This window comes from Megascapheus bottae, chromosome 10, assembly GCF_031878675.1.
Source record: "Megascapheus bottae isolate mThoBot1 chromosome 10, mThoBot2.hap1, whole genome shotgun sequence".
In the NCBI taxonomy this organism is placed as follows: domain Eukaryota; kingdom Metazoa; phylum Chordata; class Mammalia; order Rodentia; family Geomyidae; genus Megascapheus; species Megascapheus bottae.
The window spans coordinates 58376340-58393083 of NC_143518.1; the positions used below are offsets into that span (position 1 = coordinate 58376340).

The 16744-nt window shown below is 51.5% G+C and overlaps 1 protein-coding gene across 1 annotated transcript; it reads left to right on the plus strand.

The window, feature by feature from the left end:
• Window positions 1–12257: 12257 nt before the first annotated feature.
• On the plus strand, window positions 12258–15669 carry Phlda3 (pleckstrin homology like domain family A member 3). The gene is made up of 2 exons (XM_090341440.1): window positions 12258–13171; window positions 15007–15669. Exon 1 carries the CDS (start codon window positions 12734–12736, stop codon window positions 13106–13108), a length of 375 nt encoding a protein of 124 aa, XP_090197566.1. The 5' UTR covers window positions 12258–12733; the 3' UTR covers window positions 13109–13171; window positions 15007–15669.
• The last annotated feature ends 1075 nt before the right edge of the window (window positions 15670–16744 follow it).

Genomic DNA, 16744 nt, shown 5'->3' on the forward strand with positions numbered 1-16744 from the left:
TCTGGGCATGGGAACTACATGGACCTTTGCCTTTGAGGGGCTCATCTAGACCCCCTTAACTACTCAGAACATCTCCCAGTTTGGAAAGCCCAGCCTCAGAGGGAAACTCAGTCTGAGGAACTTTCAAGTCAAACGCAGAAAGCTCACTTCTGCCTGGTTAAGAGGGGGCGGAGGGACCAGGCAAAGCTGCCACCTTTTCAGACCAGACTTTAGGGAACAGGTGCTTGAGACTGCAGAGTTCCTCATTCTGTAGATAACCTATGTGTTCTGGGGCTTTCTGTACTTCAGTTCTTCCTGAAAATTGTCCGCATTGAGCCTTCAAACTATGAGCAGAAGCTTGAACAACAAGGTCTTGCGCATACATTATGCAGAAGCCAGCGCTCCAGTGTGCCCCCAGCTCCCCAGTCACAGGGGAGAGCCAGAGAGGAGCGCGTGGAGCCACGCTGCCCTCTGCTGGCTGCGCGGGCGCCTCCGCGGGGAGCGAACCGAGGACTGTGAGCCACAGCGGGTGCGTCGTGGAAGCTGGGGCTGGCGGGGAGGCGGCTCGTCGGTTCAGGGTGGGCTCTGGGAAGGGGAGCACTGGGGCGGCGTGTGGTGGGGAGGGGGGTGAGAGGGGTGCACCGCGGGCCCGCAGAGTCGCCTGCAGACCCGGAGAGGCCTGAGCATCGGCCCGCGAGGCGCCTGCGCTGTGTCTAGAAGACGCCAGGGGGCGCTGTGGAGCCAGGCTCGAAGGCAGCCGAGGCCCAGGTAAACCGCACCCCTCCCCGCTCCCTTTTCCTGGGGTGCCGCCCCCTCGCCGGAGTCCACAGCACCCCTTCTCCTGGGATCCCCCTCCCCCCTGTGGGGTCGGTACCCCACCCCCTCCTGGAGGTCGCATCTATCTCATCTAGACCGCAGCGTCTCCCTGGGGATTTGTGCATTCCTGGTGCCCCCCTCCCCCGGGCACCCCAGCTCTGGGGACTGATCCAAAGGCCTAGGGTGGGCAAAGATCTTTGTGTCTGTGAGGTGTTTCCTCTATCCGATCGCAGCTAGGCCTGGGTGGAAGGCGTTCTCTGCAGACTGCCTGGGAGCTTCAGCCAGCGGCAGGATTCAGGCCCAGCCATTCTACCCCATGTGTTGGAGGCAGACCGACACCCTCACTAGCTCCCTCCACCAAGAGCCTGAGGGGTAGAGGAGAGACACAAGGAGCCAGACTGAATTGGAGCAACAGATGGAGAGGCAGGAAGATGAAGACTGTGAGTTCAAGGCCAGCCTGGGCAGAGAGAGAGAGAGAGAGAGAGAGAGAGAGAGAGAGAGAGAGAGAGAGAGAGAGAGAGAGAGAGAGAGAGAGAGAGAGAGAGAGAGAGAGAGAGACAGACAGACAGACAGACAGACAGACAGCAGTGCTGGTGATGGCTCACACCTGTAACCTAGCTACCCAGACATGAGGCTGAGATCTGAGGATCACTGTTCAAAGCCAGCCCAGCACTAAAGACTGTGAGACTCTTATCTCCAATTAATCATCAGAAACAGGAAGCTGGGCTGTGGCTAAGGGGTAGGGCAATAGCCTTGAGCTGAAGAGCTCAGGACAGCGCCAAGGCCCAGACTCACAAAAACAAAATAAAAAACAGAGGCACTCTGAGAGTGAGGCTAGAGCCCCCGAAGTCCCCAAACCCACGGGGTAAGGATGGTGGTGGTGAATGGAACAGAGTGAGGAAGCTTGGAGATCAATCTCTAGATGATTCTGGCTCCCTCCTCCCTTACCCTCTAATCTTACCTTCCAACCTCCTCCCTTGTTATGAGAATCATAGAGAGGAGGGTAGGTTTTCAAGTGAGTTCCTGGGAGAGTTAAGTGGCACATTTCTGTAATCCCAGCTACTCTAAAAGTGGAGATCAGAAGATTAGCTGTGAATCAATGCCAGCTAGGGCAAAATGGTAGACTCTAAAAAATAGTTACCCTAAAAGGAAACTAAACAAAAAAGGACTGCAGGCATGGTTCAAGTGGCAGAGCCAAGGGCAAAGCACTGTGTTCAAGCCTTAGTACTGAAAAGGAAAAAAATCAAAAGTGGATTTCCAACCCTAACCCTAGAGATTCTGATCAGCCTGGGTGGGGATGGGAATGGATATTTGAAAAGTACCTGAGATGATTGTGAAGTTCAGGCTTCCAGGCCTGAGAACCCATGGGCTAGTTCAGCTTCCCAGCCATCAAGGTCTCCACCCCACAGCTCACCTACCTGACCGGGTGACCCTGGGCTGCCCAGCTCCCGCCCTACCTGGATGCCAGTTCTACCTCCACACAGTTCTCACGACTGGAGAGAGCTTTCCATCTCTGTCCCCTGGAGTTATCCACAAGTCTAATCTTCTCTTGCTTGACAGTGATGCAGATCTGAAGACAGCTGCCTGAGTCCTCTTTGACACAGACATCCCTGGCCTTGGGGTCCCTGTCATCAATTGAGAAAAAAAAAAGTATGTGGGGCTGGGAGAGGTGTGGCTCTGTTGTGGAACACTTGGGTGGCATGTGTGAGGCTCTTGATTCTCTCAGAGAGGGGTGTGGGGAGAGAGAGCTTGAGCACAATATAGATGATATACACAGAAGCATTTTCTGGAAAGGACGTATACCTTGCCTGGGGCTTGACTTCATAACTCTTTTCTTCCTTTTTAATTCAATTATTGTGTGTGTGTGTGTGTGTGTGTGTGTGTGTGTGTGTGTGTGTGTGTGTGTGCTGGTACTGGGCCTTGAACTCAGAGCCTGAGTACTGTCCCTGAGCTTCTTTTGCTCAAGGCTACCACTTCTGGCTGTTTCTGTGTATGTGGTACTGAGGAATGGAACCCAGGGCTTCATGCATGTTAGTTGAGCACTCTACCGGCCCTGATTTAATTTTTATTAGTATATGCTAATTAGACTGGGAAGGTCTCGCCATGACTTTTCTGCCTATTTATCATTGTATCCTGATGAGTCCCGCCCCCACCCCTCCCCACCTTGCCTCATTCTCTAGAGCAGGTAGGAGACCTGTGTCAGTCATCTTGTGGGTTTACTCTGCCATAGACTGTTCAAAGACTTCACTCACTTTATGCTCACAGTAACCTTATAAGAAGACAGTATTAAACCACTTATTTACAAATAATCAAAATGAAAACCAGGAACCAAAAAACAGCTGAGGAACTAACGTGCGGTCAAATGGTAGGAAAGATGGCTAGGTCTGAGTCTTGTCTCTCACGACTGGGCTCAACACTGTAAAGAAACTGACATGCACTGGCTAGAAGATATGAAGACTGGACTTAGAACAGTGAGCTAGACTTTAGGAAGTGTCAACAGATACCTAGCCATTGATCTAGGTGTTGTCTTTATTTGGTGCCTGCAGGAGAACTAGGAGGTGGTTGGAGAATTAGCAGAGAAAAGTGAGCTTCAGTGGTTTTGTCTGAGTCACCCATGTGCATGTATGCTTTGTGTATGTTAGAATTTGAACTCAGAGCCTGTTTGCTAAAGACTGGTGCTCTTCCACTTAAGACACAGCTCCACTTCCAGCTTTTTGGTAGTTATCTAGAGTTTCCTGCCTGGTTTTGAACCCTGATCTTTAGATCTTAGTCTCCTGAGTAGCTAAGATTGCAGGCTTGAGCAGCGGGGATTCGATGAGTGTTAAAGGGATTCACTCAAAACTCACTGACCAGCAGTGGTGCCAGGATGAGAACCAGCTGTGTGACTTCGGCCCGTCTCCTCCCCTCTGGGTGTCAGCGACCCATTTTGAAATGAAAATGCTGGCCTACATTAGTCGCGGTGAAGCTTCTGATGTGCAAACTCATCTCCCCAGGATCTTGTAAAGGGCAGATTCGGTTCAGCAGTGCTTGGGTGGGGCCTGAGACCGGATGTCTCTCACCAGCTCCCAGGGGTAGGTGGTGCTGATGCTGCAGACGACTGTGGGACCACACCGATACAGCCAGGCTCCGGGGCCTGCCCAACTCTGATGTTCTAAGTTTACAAGCCTAGGAAGACTCGCCCCAAAGGCCATGAAAAGTCTGGAAGTAGATTGGGCTGAATAAAGCTCTTAGTGGGCATTCTCCAGGCCTGGACAAGCCCTTGATGACTTTTCTAAAGCATCTGCCCCTGGGCCCTGTGTACATCTAACCTTTGACCTCAGCCTCACTTCCCCAGAGGGCTTGAATTTGGACCTGAGGGAGTTCTTGCTCCCTACAAGAGGTGTGAAGAGGAATCCCTGTAACCCCTGACCCCTGGGGGAACCCACTTATTCCAGGAAGCCAGGCTGACTAGTTCTTTAGGGTTAGATATTTCAATCTCTGGGCTCAGTCAAGGTGCTCTTCCTCTTCCTCCTTTGAAGTTAGATGTGGCAATGTAACTTTGTCTCGTGTCTACACTGAAGTCACAGTGACTTGTATTACATTTATTTATTTATTTATTTGGTGCCAGGAATGGGGCTTGAACTCAAGGCCTCATGCTCTCATTTTGCTTTTTTTGCTCAGGGTTTGACATTTTATTGCTTGAGCCACTCCTTCATTTCCAGCTTTCTTGCTGGTTAATTGGGGATAGAAGTCTCTTGGATTTGTCTTCCCCAGGCTGCCTTCAAAGAGCAATCCTCAGAGCTCAGCTTCCTGAGTGACTAGGATTTACAAGTATGAGCACAGACATCTCATGTTCTTAGCTAAGCCACTCATGTTGCTTTTGTATAGCGCTGTTTGTTGGTGTGTTGGAGACACATATGGCTCAGGCAGGCCTCCAATTCCAGACCCTCCTGCCTCATGAGTGCTGGGATTACAGGATTGTACAGATGTCATGAAAATCCTCATTTCCTTTGTCCTTGAAATGAGGGTGGGTGTTGGCATCTACCTGGAATCACCATTAAGCCAGGCCAGTGTGTCTCACAGTGAGCAGAACCTCCTAGACAGTCTGAATAGGACATGAGCCTGAGTGGTGAGTCCTTTGCTGAGTAAGCTATTGGGTTTAGCATAACAGCCCATCCTGAGAAGTATATGCCAGTGTCAGCCCTGATGCGGGTACCTCTTTAGAGGCCAGATTCCAAAGGCAGTATCATGGAAGATCTAAGGCTTTTTGCTGGGCCTTCTTCACTGGGTAAATATGGACAGCCTCACCCCCATTTTACCATTCACCTTCAGTCTAGACCAGACCCTGGCTTACAGAACACTTAACATTTGCATGTGTGCGCGTGCGCGCGCACACACACACACACACACACACACACACACACACACACACACACAGTAGGACATATTCTGAAGCTGCTTTTCATGAATCTACTGCTAGATCTCTTCCAAAAATGTTGCATGAACTCCCCTACTGCCTCAGCCTCCAGCCATTGCTAATTTCTCCTTGACTTTCAATTGAGCCTCTTTCTCTGCCTGATTATAAAGGTTGGTACTACATAGGAACTTCATATTCATAAATATCCATGAGCATCACCATGAAGCATTTGCATATCAGAAGCCAGAAAAAATCATCCTGTCTCTGACCTGGAAGAAATTACTATGGAGGCTGCTTTCCCCTTCCTTTCCTCCCTCCCTCTCTCCCTCCCTCCTTCTTCCCTCTTTCATTTTCTTTCTTTTTTTGCCAGTCGTGGGGCTTGAGCTCAGGTCCTGAGCACTGTCCTTGGTCTTTTCTCAAAGCTAGAGCTCTACCACTTGAGCCACTGCACCACTTCCAGCTTTTTTCTATGTATGTGATCCCAAGGAATCGAACCCACGCTTTCGTGCATGCTAGGCAAGCACTGTGCCACCAGGCCAAACTTCGGGCCCTCTCTTTCATTTTCTTTTTATCTGTCATGAGACTTGAACTCAGGCCCTGGGGGCTGTCCCTGAGTTTTTTGCTCAAGGCTAGCTGCTCTACCACTTTGAGCCATAGCTAGTTTTCTGGTGTTAATTGTAGTTAAGAGTCTTATGGACTTTCATGCCTGGCCTGGCTTTGAACCATGGCCCTCCTGAGTAGCTAGGATTACAGGCATGAGCCACCTGCAGCCAGCATTGTTCTTTGCTTTTATTCTTTCTTTCTTTCTCTGCTTCTCCTGATCCTTGGAGTTTTAGGAGGCTGCTGTGAAGGTCTGCTTGCTAGGACAAGAGGAAAAAGCCACATTCAAGTGCATGAAGTGGCAGCACACCTTACAAGGAGAATGCTGCTATATATTCTTTAGGGTGCAAATGTATGAGAAGCAAAGACCCCATCAAACTGAGGTGTCATCCCTCCTTGGCTGAGGTGACTAGGAGGCAGAAATACGCTGTCATGTTTTCAATCGTTTGCAATAAAAATGCATTTAAGTAAGTCATGCACCACATAACACATTAGTTGGTGTCAGTATGCAAACTGATTGTGACAAGGATGAGGAGCTCCTGTCACCTGGGTTTGTCACAGTCCCCCTAGCACTGTGGGCACAATTCATTACTCTCTTGGTTGTGGTCATGGAGCAAATAAACTCTGTTGTGTGTGTGGAAGTGCATTTATGTCCCGGGGTAATACTTGATGATGGTAATAAATGACTAAATGACTAAGATTATACTAAAGTATGCTTTTTTTTTTCTTTTCCCCTGCTAGTACTAGGGCTTGGACTTAGGGCCTTACTCTTTTGCTGGACTTTTCAGTCAAAGCTTGAGCTCTACCATATAAGCCACTTAGCTTTTTACTCGTTAATTGGAAAAAAATAAATTAATAGACTTTTTTTTTTTTTGTCCACACTGGCTTTAAAAATGTCAGCCTCCTGACATTTTTGTGTAGCTAGGATTCCAGGCGTGAGCCATCAGCACATATGCTATATGTCTGTTTGTTTGTTTGTTTATTTTGTCAGTCATGGGGCTTGAACGTTGGGCCTGGGCACTGTCCCTGAGCTCTTCAGCTCAAGGCTACCGCCCTACCCCTTGAGCTGCAGCGCCACTTCCAGTTTGCTAGTGGTTAACTGGAGATGAGAGTCTCATGGTCCTTAGTGCCCAGGATGGCTTTGAACCGAGATCTCAGCCTCTTGAGTAGCTAGGATTACAGGAGTGAGCCTCTGCGCCCAGCATGTCTGTTATTTCAGATAGTACTTTCACCACAACGCAGCACACTGCAATGCTTCACCAGCAGCCTCCTGTATCTCATGGTTGTGTCTCGTGGCTGATGCACACAGTCCAGGTTTGTGTATATGCACGCTGCGATGTGCACAGATAACAAAATCTAACACCTACTATCACACATTGCTGAACGTGCCTCTATCCTGTGTGAATGCATCGTTTATGTTTATAATATTATTATTAACTGTAAAGAAAAGCTGGCTGCTGGTGGCTCACACCTATAATCCTTCTCAGTAGGGAGAGATCAGGAGGATCACAGTTCGAGGTCAGCCTGAGCAAATCTTTGAGGAGCCTCTCCCATCTCAACCAATAAAACTTGGGTGTGACAGCATGTGTCTGTCATCTCAGATATTCAGGAAGCATAAACAAGAGGATCACAGTCCAGGCTGGGCTAAAGCATAAACAGACCCTCTTAGTAAAATAAAGGAAACAGGGCTGAGGGCATGGTTCACATGGTAGGGTTCCTGCCTAGCAATGATGATGTCCTGAGTAGCTCAAATCCCAGTATAGGATTGGGGTTGGGGGGAAGGGGGTGGAGAGAGAGAGAGAGAGAGAGAGAGAGAGAGAGAGAGAGAGAGAGAGAGAGAGAGAGAGAGAGAGAGAGAGACAGAGAGCATGCTATGAAACGGAAGAGCTGACATGGTAAGTGTTGTTCAGCTATTCCTAGAAGATTGGAGAAGGGCCACTTCGTTCCTTGGGCCCCAGTAAGTCTCCTTCCAGTGTCCTTGAAGGTTATCCTGGGGCAACCCCTTAGCCTCCAGCAACATGGACACCCAGCTACCAAGATGGCATGGGAAAAGGAAAAATTCTACAGGCCTCAACCTGAACCCCGAGCCCACAAATCCAATCTCCGTCAGACCCAAGCTGGGATCAAATGCCTTCAAGCCCAGACGCAGCCCCATCAGAGAGGGGCAGTGGGCGCTCTCAAGACGAAAGGGCTCCCTAGTGAATCAGGAAAGTTATTGGGTTGGAAAGTGATTAAAAGGCTGAGCGTGGGAGGGGATTTCCAGGGAGAGAGCCAAGCCCAGGAGCAGGCCCGGGCTGGTCAGCTGAAGAGGCTCTGCCCACTTGAGGTCTGTCGCAATTGGTGCTCATAAAATCCAAGCCATGAGACTTGAGACTTGGGTTCGTTTTTAGAAAAACAGAGATTGGAGAAAACTCTAAAGTATCAGAACAAAGAGCTATACATCAAAGTGGTATGAACGGGTTGGGAGATGTTTTAGGAAGCTAGGGGTGGGAGAGGAGGTCAGGGAGGGAACTGTGGATGCGGGGTGGCGGTGCTATGACACTGAATGGAAGCAGGAGAACTATTTTCCTACCCTATCGAGGCAAGGAGGGGCTACCTGGCCTGATGAACTTAGAAGCTCTTTTCTTGCCTATATGGGGTACTCTTGGGCCACATGAACTTAAACCAGGCTTTCCTGGAAGTCCACACTGAAATTGCAAGATAGATGAGGAAACTGAGATCAGAGCAGGGAAGTGGTTTTCCAAGATGTCCTGGTTATGACTGCTGTTACTAGAGCATGCCATCTCCTCACTGAGAACTCTCCTTCAGTAGTCAGTGTGTTCCCTCGCTAGCACTGGGTCCTGGTCGCTGCTGGCTCATAACTGTAATCCTAGCTACTCAAGAGGTATAAGATCATGGTTCTAAACCAGCCTACCAGCCTGGGCAGGAAAATATACGAGACTCTTATCTCCAATTAATCCCCGCCCCCTCAAAATAAAAGCCAGAATTGGAGCTATGGCTCAAGTGGTAGAATATTAGCCTTGAACAAAAGAGCTAAGAGACAGTACCCAGACTAGTTAAAATACTGAAGGTAACTTTAAGAAAATAGAATAAAATATATGCACACAATAAACAAACAAATAAAACAACACCATTAAAACCAAAGCAAGAGGATGTGACTTCCTTACTCAAAATCCACCAGAGTCTTCTCACAGCATTCTGAGTAAATCAAATATCAGTTATGTCATCTGCAGGGCCTTCCAATAGAGGCCCTTACTTCCCATGTCCTCCACTCTCCCCTCCCTGCCCTGCTCACACATACTTCTCACCAACCCTTGACCTGCCAACTTCCTCCTTCGGGGCCTTTGCACTTGCCTTCGCATTGTCTGGCACAGTGGCTCTCTCCCACCTTACTCTCTGGTTCATTTCAAGGCTCCAGTGCTTTTTCTTTTGCTTGTCAATCGATGTTATTACTCTGAAACATAATTTACATTAAGATTTTATATTGCAGAATACAGAAGCTTTGTTTTTCTGGGTCACCCCACCTTTTCCCATTTTTCTTCCACTTGAACCCTTCTTCAGGTGGTCCCCTTCTTCCTCCTACAGGGTGAGGTGATCTACCCTAGCCAGAGCCATTCCCACCCAGCTCAGTCTTCCCTGGTGCCATTTTAGAGCCTTGCCAGTCAGTTCCAGTTGTCTCTGACTGACTGACAGGGTAGATCAGCTTTCCCTTCCGAGTGCAAAGAGGGAGGAGCCAACTCTCGGCAGCAAACAGAGAACATTCTGTCCATCTGTCTAACAGAATCAACAAGTCAATAAGAACGGGGTAAGAATCTCCAGAGCCCAACACCTCCCCAGCCAGGTGATCCAAGTAGGCCCGGTTAGAGCTTTTGTTTCTCGGGAGGGGTGCAGGCACCGGCTCCTGGACACTCTCTCCTCCTACTTCCCCAGATACCCAAATAATCCAACCTGAGCCCAGTGTCTCCCACATGGAGCTATTAGACAAGATGCCAATTGTGGGCAATGAGTCATCTCCTCTAGGCCCAGGAGGTCATGAGACTGGAGGACAGGACTCTCAGGTTCCAGGGACCAACCCAGGCTACTAGGAAGACGTGGTGGTGCTGGAAACCAAATATCTAGTTGGCAACAATCCTCCCAGCAGTAGAGTATGCCCTGCTGGGGTTCCACCAGTGCCCCCTCTTTGCCCATATACCAGTGCTCCACTGCCTTTCCCCAGTCCTCTGGGTCCAAGATCCTTCAGCCCTCAGTAGTTGAAGAGCACAGCGGCTGGGTCACCTCTGAGGCGCTGAGAGGGTTAGATAGAAATGAAAGCGTCTACATAAGATGGGTCCTCTGAGCCCCTCATTCTCAGCCTAGGCTTCTCATCTACAAAGCTTTCACTCTGCAGCTCCACTCTGGTTACCTGTCCTCCTGTCTCACTCTTTCTGATCAGAAAAAGGAGCAAAATAATTAATATCCATCCATCGTGGCAATCTAAAATATGAGAGGGTTCTGGAAACCTTTGAACCTGTGAATTAACACAGAACTGGGGAGACATGAATGAGGCTGTGTGGGGAGAGTGTGGGGAGAGGAGGCAGAGATAGACACTAGGATTATGGGGGAGGGGACAGGGCTGGCCTATGGTACACTTCCTTTATTTTTATTTATTTATTTGTTTGTTTTTGTTTAGGGGCTTGAACTCAGTGCCTGGGTGCTATCCCCGAGCTCAAGGCTAATGCTCTACTGCTTTGAGCCACAGTACTATTTCTCATTTTCTGGTGATTAATTAGAGATAAGAGTCTCAGACTTTCCTGCCTGTCCTGGCTCTGAACCGCCATCCTCACCTCAGATTTCCACCTTTGGGGTCTCTAGAATTATAGGTGTGAGCCACCAGCACCTGGCCTATAGCCCACGTTCTCAAGGAGGGAAAGTGGGTCCTGACAGGACTCTGCCACGTGATATATGCAGGAGATTCCCATGGAAAGATGGGGCTGTGTGCGCCACAACAGGGCATGACTGGGGCTTCTAAGACAGACACCCATCTTGCTTGTTTCTTCTCCATTATGGTTCTGTGTACCTCTTTCCTAGAGGGGCATTCTGGGAGCATGGAGTTAGCTATGTATGTGTGTGTATGTTCAAGGGAAGCATCAAGTATGGGAAACCCATGGCTGCCTTCCTCCACCCCTGGGCCTTGTGCTTTTGGGGAAGGCAGCCCTTGGCCAACACCTAGATATCCCGTTACTTTCTGCTCATCAAGGACGGAAACACAGATTGTAAGTGAAAAGAAAGCGTCTTACTGTCATTAGGACTTATTATGCCCAGAAAAATCTATTCTTAACATGTCAGTAACACACGTGGCTCAGGCCTGTAATTCTATACCTTGAGAGGCTGAGATAGGAAGGATCATGGTTAGAGGCTAGCTTGCACAGAAAAGTCTTTCAGACGCCATCTCAATGGAAGGAACTAAGCATGGTGGAACACACATGTCACCCCAGGTGCTATGGGGACCCTAAAAGAGGAGATCACCATCTCCCAGCCCAGTGCTGGAAGCCAGACCCTATCTCAAAAATAACCAGAATTAAATAAGTGCTGGAGGCTTGGCTCAGCAGTACAGTGCCTGCCTTGCAAGAGCCAGGCCCTGAGTTCGAGTCCTAGTACTGCCTCCCCCCCCCAAAAAAAAAAAAACAACAACCTGACAATGAACAGAGTTTTATGGAACCTTGGCCTGGAGAATCTGCCCAGGGAATTGCCAGGCCTTCTCCTGAGCATTTCTTATGTGTTCTCTACCTTATTCACCACGGCATCTCCATGACAGATAAGGAAATGGAGGCAATCAAGGTGGGAGTGCGGCTGGAGCCCCTGCCAGGCCCTGGGTGCCACACAGAGCTCTTTGGTCAGTAAAGAGAAGTCTTTCCCTTCTTTTCAGCTTGGTGCCCAGAGGGGAAAAAAGCCCATTCACTGCATAGGGGCAAAGAGAATCCACAGAAAGGAAGCCACAGGCATGCCAGGAGAGGACTGGGGCATATGGGCCTCCTAGGTCCTGGCTGAAGTCCTTTCTCCCCGCTGCTGAGGGCGGCCCTTAGTGACACCAGACCCATCTCTCCTCCGTGCCCACCGGCTGCCCTCTCCACTGCAGTGGATGGGGTAAGAAGGGTAGGGGGGTGGGTTGTGCAGGCTGTAGACAGCTGTGGACAGCCTCTCTAGGTCCAGGCACAGAAAAATCTGTCGATGGGGAATCCAACACGGCCGTGAGGCCCAGGAAGCAGCCAGCAGCTGTCTTCCGCCCACCAGGCACCGGGTGCCGTGGCGACCTCCGCGCCGCCCCGCCCCCGCCAGCAGCGACCTCGCGCCCCTCCCCGCTCCCCCACTCTTTCATTCAGGACCGGAGGGGAGGCTGGGGGGGGGCGGAGTGTGGGGGCCAAAGGCTGGGCTGTAGGATAAGCACCCCCTCTGGGCCCGGCCCCGCTGCGCCCCGCCCCCGGGGCCCTGCCCCGGCCGTGCCGGCTCCGGGGGGGGGGGAGGGCCCGGAGGCTGGAATGCGCGGCGGGAGGGCGGGCGGGCGGCGGAACATGTAAGGACATATCCCGCGAGCTGCGGCCCTGCGCGCACGCCGAGCCCCGGGAAGCGATCGAGCCCGCGGAAGGCGGGGCGCGAGGACCCAGGAGGCTCGGCGGGGAGGACAGCGATCGAAGTGAAGTAAGCGGTGGTCACCGGGAGGGCACTGCCCGGGCAGCGGTGTCCCGAGAGCGCGCAGGGCCATCGGGGCGCAGGTGGAGCGCGCAGGGCCATCGGGGGCGCAGGTGGAGCGCGCGCGGCCATCGGGGGCGCAGGTGGAGCGCGCAGGGCCATTGGGGCTCACAGCCAGCCGGCTTGGGCTTTGGGGGGCCGGAGTCCCGCGCCGCCGAGCCGGGAGGGGCGCCGCCCCCGCCGCAGCCTCCGGCTTCCTCGGACCCGCGGGCGCCCATGACGGCGGCGGCGGTGCTGAAGGAGGGCGTGCTGGAGAAGCGCAGCGGCGGGCTGCTGCAGCTGTGGAAACGCAAGCGCTGCGTGCTCACCGAGCGCGGGCTGCAGCTCTTCGAGGCCAAGGGCGCCGGCGGGCGGCCCAAGGAGCTCAGCTTCGCCCGCATCAAGGCCGTGGAGTGCGTGGAGAGCACCGGGCGCCACATCTACTTCACCCTGGTCACCGAGGGCGGCGGTGAGATCGACTTCCGTTGCCCCCTCGAAGACCCCGGCTGGAATGCCCAGATCACTCTGGGCCTGGTCAAGTTCAAGAACCAACAGGCCATCCAGACCGTGCGGGCCCGGCAGAGCCTGGGGACCGGGACCCTCGTGTCCTAAACCACCAGGATCCCACCTCACCTTCATGCTCCTCACCAATGAGGTGCCAAGAGGTCATGGCAGGTAAGCCCTCTGTCTCCCCTCCTTCTTGTCCCTCCCCTACGGACAGAACCAGGGACCAACCTTCCTCTTAAAGCCAGACAATCCCAGGGAAAGTTCTGGGGCCAGTAGAATAGGAGCCCTTGAGGCTGGTAGCCACCACAGCCTAGCTGGCCTTTTTCCGGGGCCCGGGCAGAAGGGTCCTGAATATGACTCTGGAGTGAGACGGAGGCAGCTAGGCAGCGCATGTTCCTCAGGCCCTGGGCCTCTTGGCACCCTCCCGCCCCCGGCCTGGACTGTGGCTTTGTGGGATCTGGGGAGAGCCCAGGCTGGGAGATTAACCTGCCTTCCATTGGCTAGGGTGACCGTTCACCATGGAGTTTGAGCATTGAACTGAGGCAGAAAGAATACAACAAGTATCCTTCAGTTGGTGAGGGAGCCCCAGCCCTAGGGTAGGGCTCAGTGGAGGTCTGGACTGGCCTGGAAAGCCACTGCTATTGTGGAGTGAGGCTGTTGGGATGCGTTGTTGGGAAGGCAGGAGAGCTGGGACTGCACCAGGCAGACTGTGACCAGGACACCAGTACCAAGGGGAATGGGCCTGTCTGCCTGCCCAGGCGTGGCCCCTAAGTCCCAGGGACCAGAGGAAAAGCTGGAAGAGGGTGTGGGGCCTGCTGGGTGCATGAGGACAGGATGGGGATCATGTGTTGGTATCTGTGATGTCTTTCTTAATCCTCCTTGAGCAGCAGGGCAGAGGGTGGGGGTCAATTTGTAGTCAGGGCAGCTCAGAGGAAGGACATAGAGGCTCTGGCACCAGCCCTGTGCCCTCTTCCCTAGATGCCATTCCCTCCCCGTGGGAACTAGGAGCTGGGTTGAGGAAGACTTGATACCACTGCTGCAGCAGACTCCTGCAACCCCCGCACCCTCACTCCACTCCCACAGCACCTGGAGCGCCTTACCTTGCACTTTCTTGCCCCAACAACTAGAGTCCTGTTGAGCCTGGGGCCCAGTTAATACCCAGTCCCTTTGATCCTCCTGTCATTTCCTCCCACACGGTGGTGAGGCTTGGCCAAGAGGCAGGGTGTAGAGCAGACCCTCTAGCTGAGTGGATCTCCCTTGATTCCCTGGAGGTCTGGGGAGTGGGGGCTGGGAGGAAGCAGTTGCTACTGACCAGAGCAAGGTGCACAAATACCCTTGGCTTTCTGTGTTCCCAGTTCTGCATCTGTGGATTCAACCAACAACTCTGGAGACTGAAAAGGGTTAGAAAAAAAAAAAAAGGTTAGAATAAACATGTGCAGACCTCTTTCATAGGGCAACTATTTACATGCCATTTACATTACATTAAGTATAACGAGTAATAAAGAGATGATTGATATGGAAGGCATGCATAGGTTATATGCAAAGACTGTATATGTATAATATAGACATATATTTCTAATTCGTGTGTGTGTATGTGTGTGTGTGTGTGTGTGTTTGCTTGTGTTCTTGCTTGTCTCTTTTGCTTGAGGCTGGTGCTCTACCAGTTGAGCCATACCTTCACTTCTGGCTTTTTTTGTTATTGGTTAATTGGAGGTAAGCCAGCTCAAGCTGACTTTGAACCTCGGTCTTCAGATCTCAGCCTCCTGGGTAGCTAGGATTACAGGTGTGAGTCACCAATGCCTGGGACTGTGCCACTTTATATAAAATGCCTGTGCATCGAGATTTGGGTGGCTGTGGGACCATCCCGACACCAGTCTCTGTGATAATGACAGATGGCTGTATTATTTTTTCCTTGTTGTCCTGGGGGAAGTCCCTTGTGATGCCCCCAGGCCCTAGCTGATATTCAGTGATACCCCTGCCTAATTGCTCTTCTTTCTCCTTAGTTTCTGTGCCCACTTGGGCTGGTGGGGACCTGACTGGTCCATGTGTCGGGCGCAGCTGTGGCCATGGACGAGGCGTGGGAGCTGAAGGAGAAAAGGGAGGAAGACCTTGAGAGGCTGAGGATGAAGATTCAGCTTCTGGACATTCAAGACTCGTGTCCCCAGCTCTGGGGCTCCCAGTGGTGGACCCTAGATATCATACACCATGGCGGAGAGCTGTCATCAGAGCTCCTCTCTGGTAGTTCTCTGTCGGTCCTGTACACTGCTGTTAACCCCCAGCTTTGTGCCTTGTCCCTTGTGGGGTGCCAAGCCAATGCCTCAAGATTCAGGAGGGCAGCCTGGCATCCAGAGAACAAACGTCCTTGAACAGCTTTTGGACTCAGCTTGAGGAGGGGGAGCTACTAGGCCTGAGGCCCACACTTGCGGTGGGGGTCTCCTGCTGCTTATGTCCTTTTGGGACCCCCACTGATCCAGGCCCTCTCTTTGCACACTTCTTCCCCCACCTCTACCCATCTTTCCCCACAGTGGTGCAGGGCCTGGAGGTGGTGGGGGTGGGGAGGGGGGTTGGCCATTACCATTTCATGCCTATTTCCCAAATGAAGATGCCTGGCATAGGGCGGTAATCACACTCTGTGCTGACTGAATTTCTTTGTCCATTATGGCCAAGGGTTTCTGGTCCATTCTCTATTCTGAAATTTCTAGCCTGTTAAGGGGAAGTCCTGCAGGGCCAGTTGACTGGGACCTCAATGGGATAAGAAGACCACAGTGGTCATTCAGGCCCCATGGATACCTCTTCTGTAGAAAGTGACTTTACCCCTGCCATGATAGAGGTGGCCCAGTCTTCTGGGAAGAGTCTTATCTGTGTTACTTATATCCTCAGGCCTATCTTGAGAGAGTAAATCTTTCCTGATGGTTGAAAATGAATCATGGGAGAAACTGAAATACAGTCCTGAGTTAGACTGAAACTTGACTGGGTACCTGGGACCCTGCCTGATGCTAGCTGGCAATTCACTCTTCTTTTCTCTGTCACTTGCCGTGGTGGACCTTGCCTGCTACAGGACAGTGGACTTCTTCAGTCACCAAGAGTAGAGGCCAAGGGGCCCATCAAACAATTTGAAATCTAATAATCTCTCTCAGTTTACCCCTTCGGATTTTTTTTTTGCCTTCTAATCAAGAGTTCCCTGCCTCTGTGTCCTCAAATATTTTTCACTGAGATGTGAACTGCACTTCATTGTTGGACATGAATTTCTAATTCACAAAGGATCTCTTAGAGTTCTTGTGTCTTGTCTCATTAAGGATGTACTTGACCATCCTATAGATAGCTTTATTCCACCCCAGCAAATAAGCATCATCTTCTGTGTGGACCTGGATCAGTACTGAGAACGAACTGGGCTAAACCAGAGTGCTGTGTTCAATTGGTGATGTCTGCCGTGGGCTTTGGGAGCCAAGGTGGGGAGAATGGCATTGCTTACACAGGGTGGGGGATGGAGGAAAGGTGGCTTCCACCCCTTCCTTGATGCAAGCTATGTTAATGGCAACAGCTGGCTTCTCCATCCTTCTATAAGGCATTCTAGAACAGGATCCTTGCTATTGCAAGCAAATGGGAGAGTGACTGATGGGAACTCAGAAGAGAGGCAACCAGGCCCTCCGAAATGAGGGTGTGTTTGAGCAGATGTGATTTGGTACAATCATTCACAAACTGAGTAGTGCCTCTTAGGGCACAGGCTCTCCTCCTGGGAAA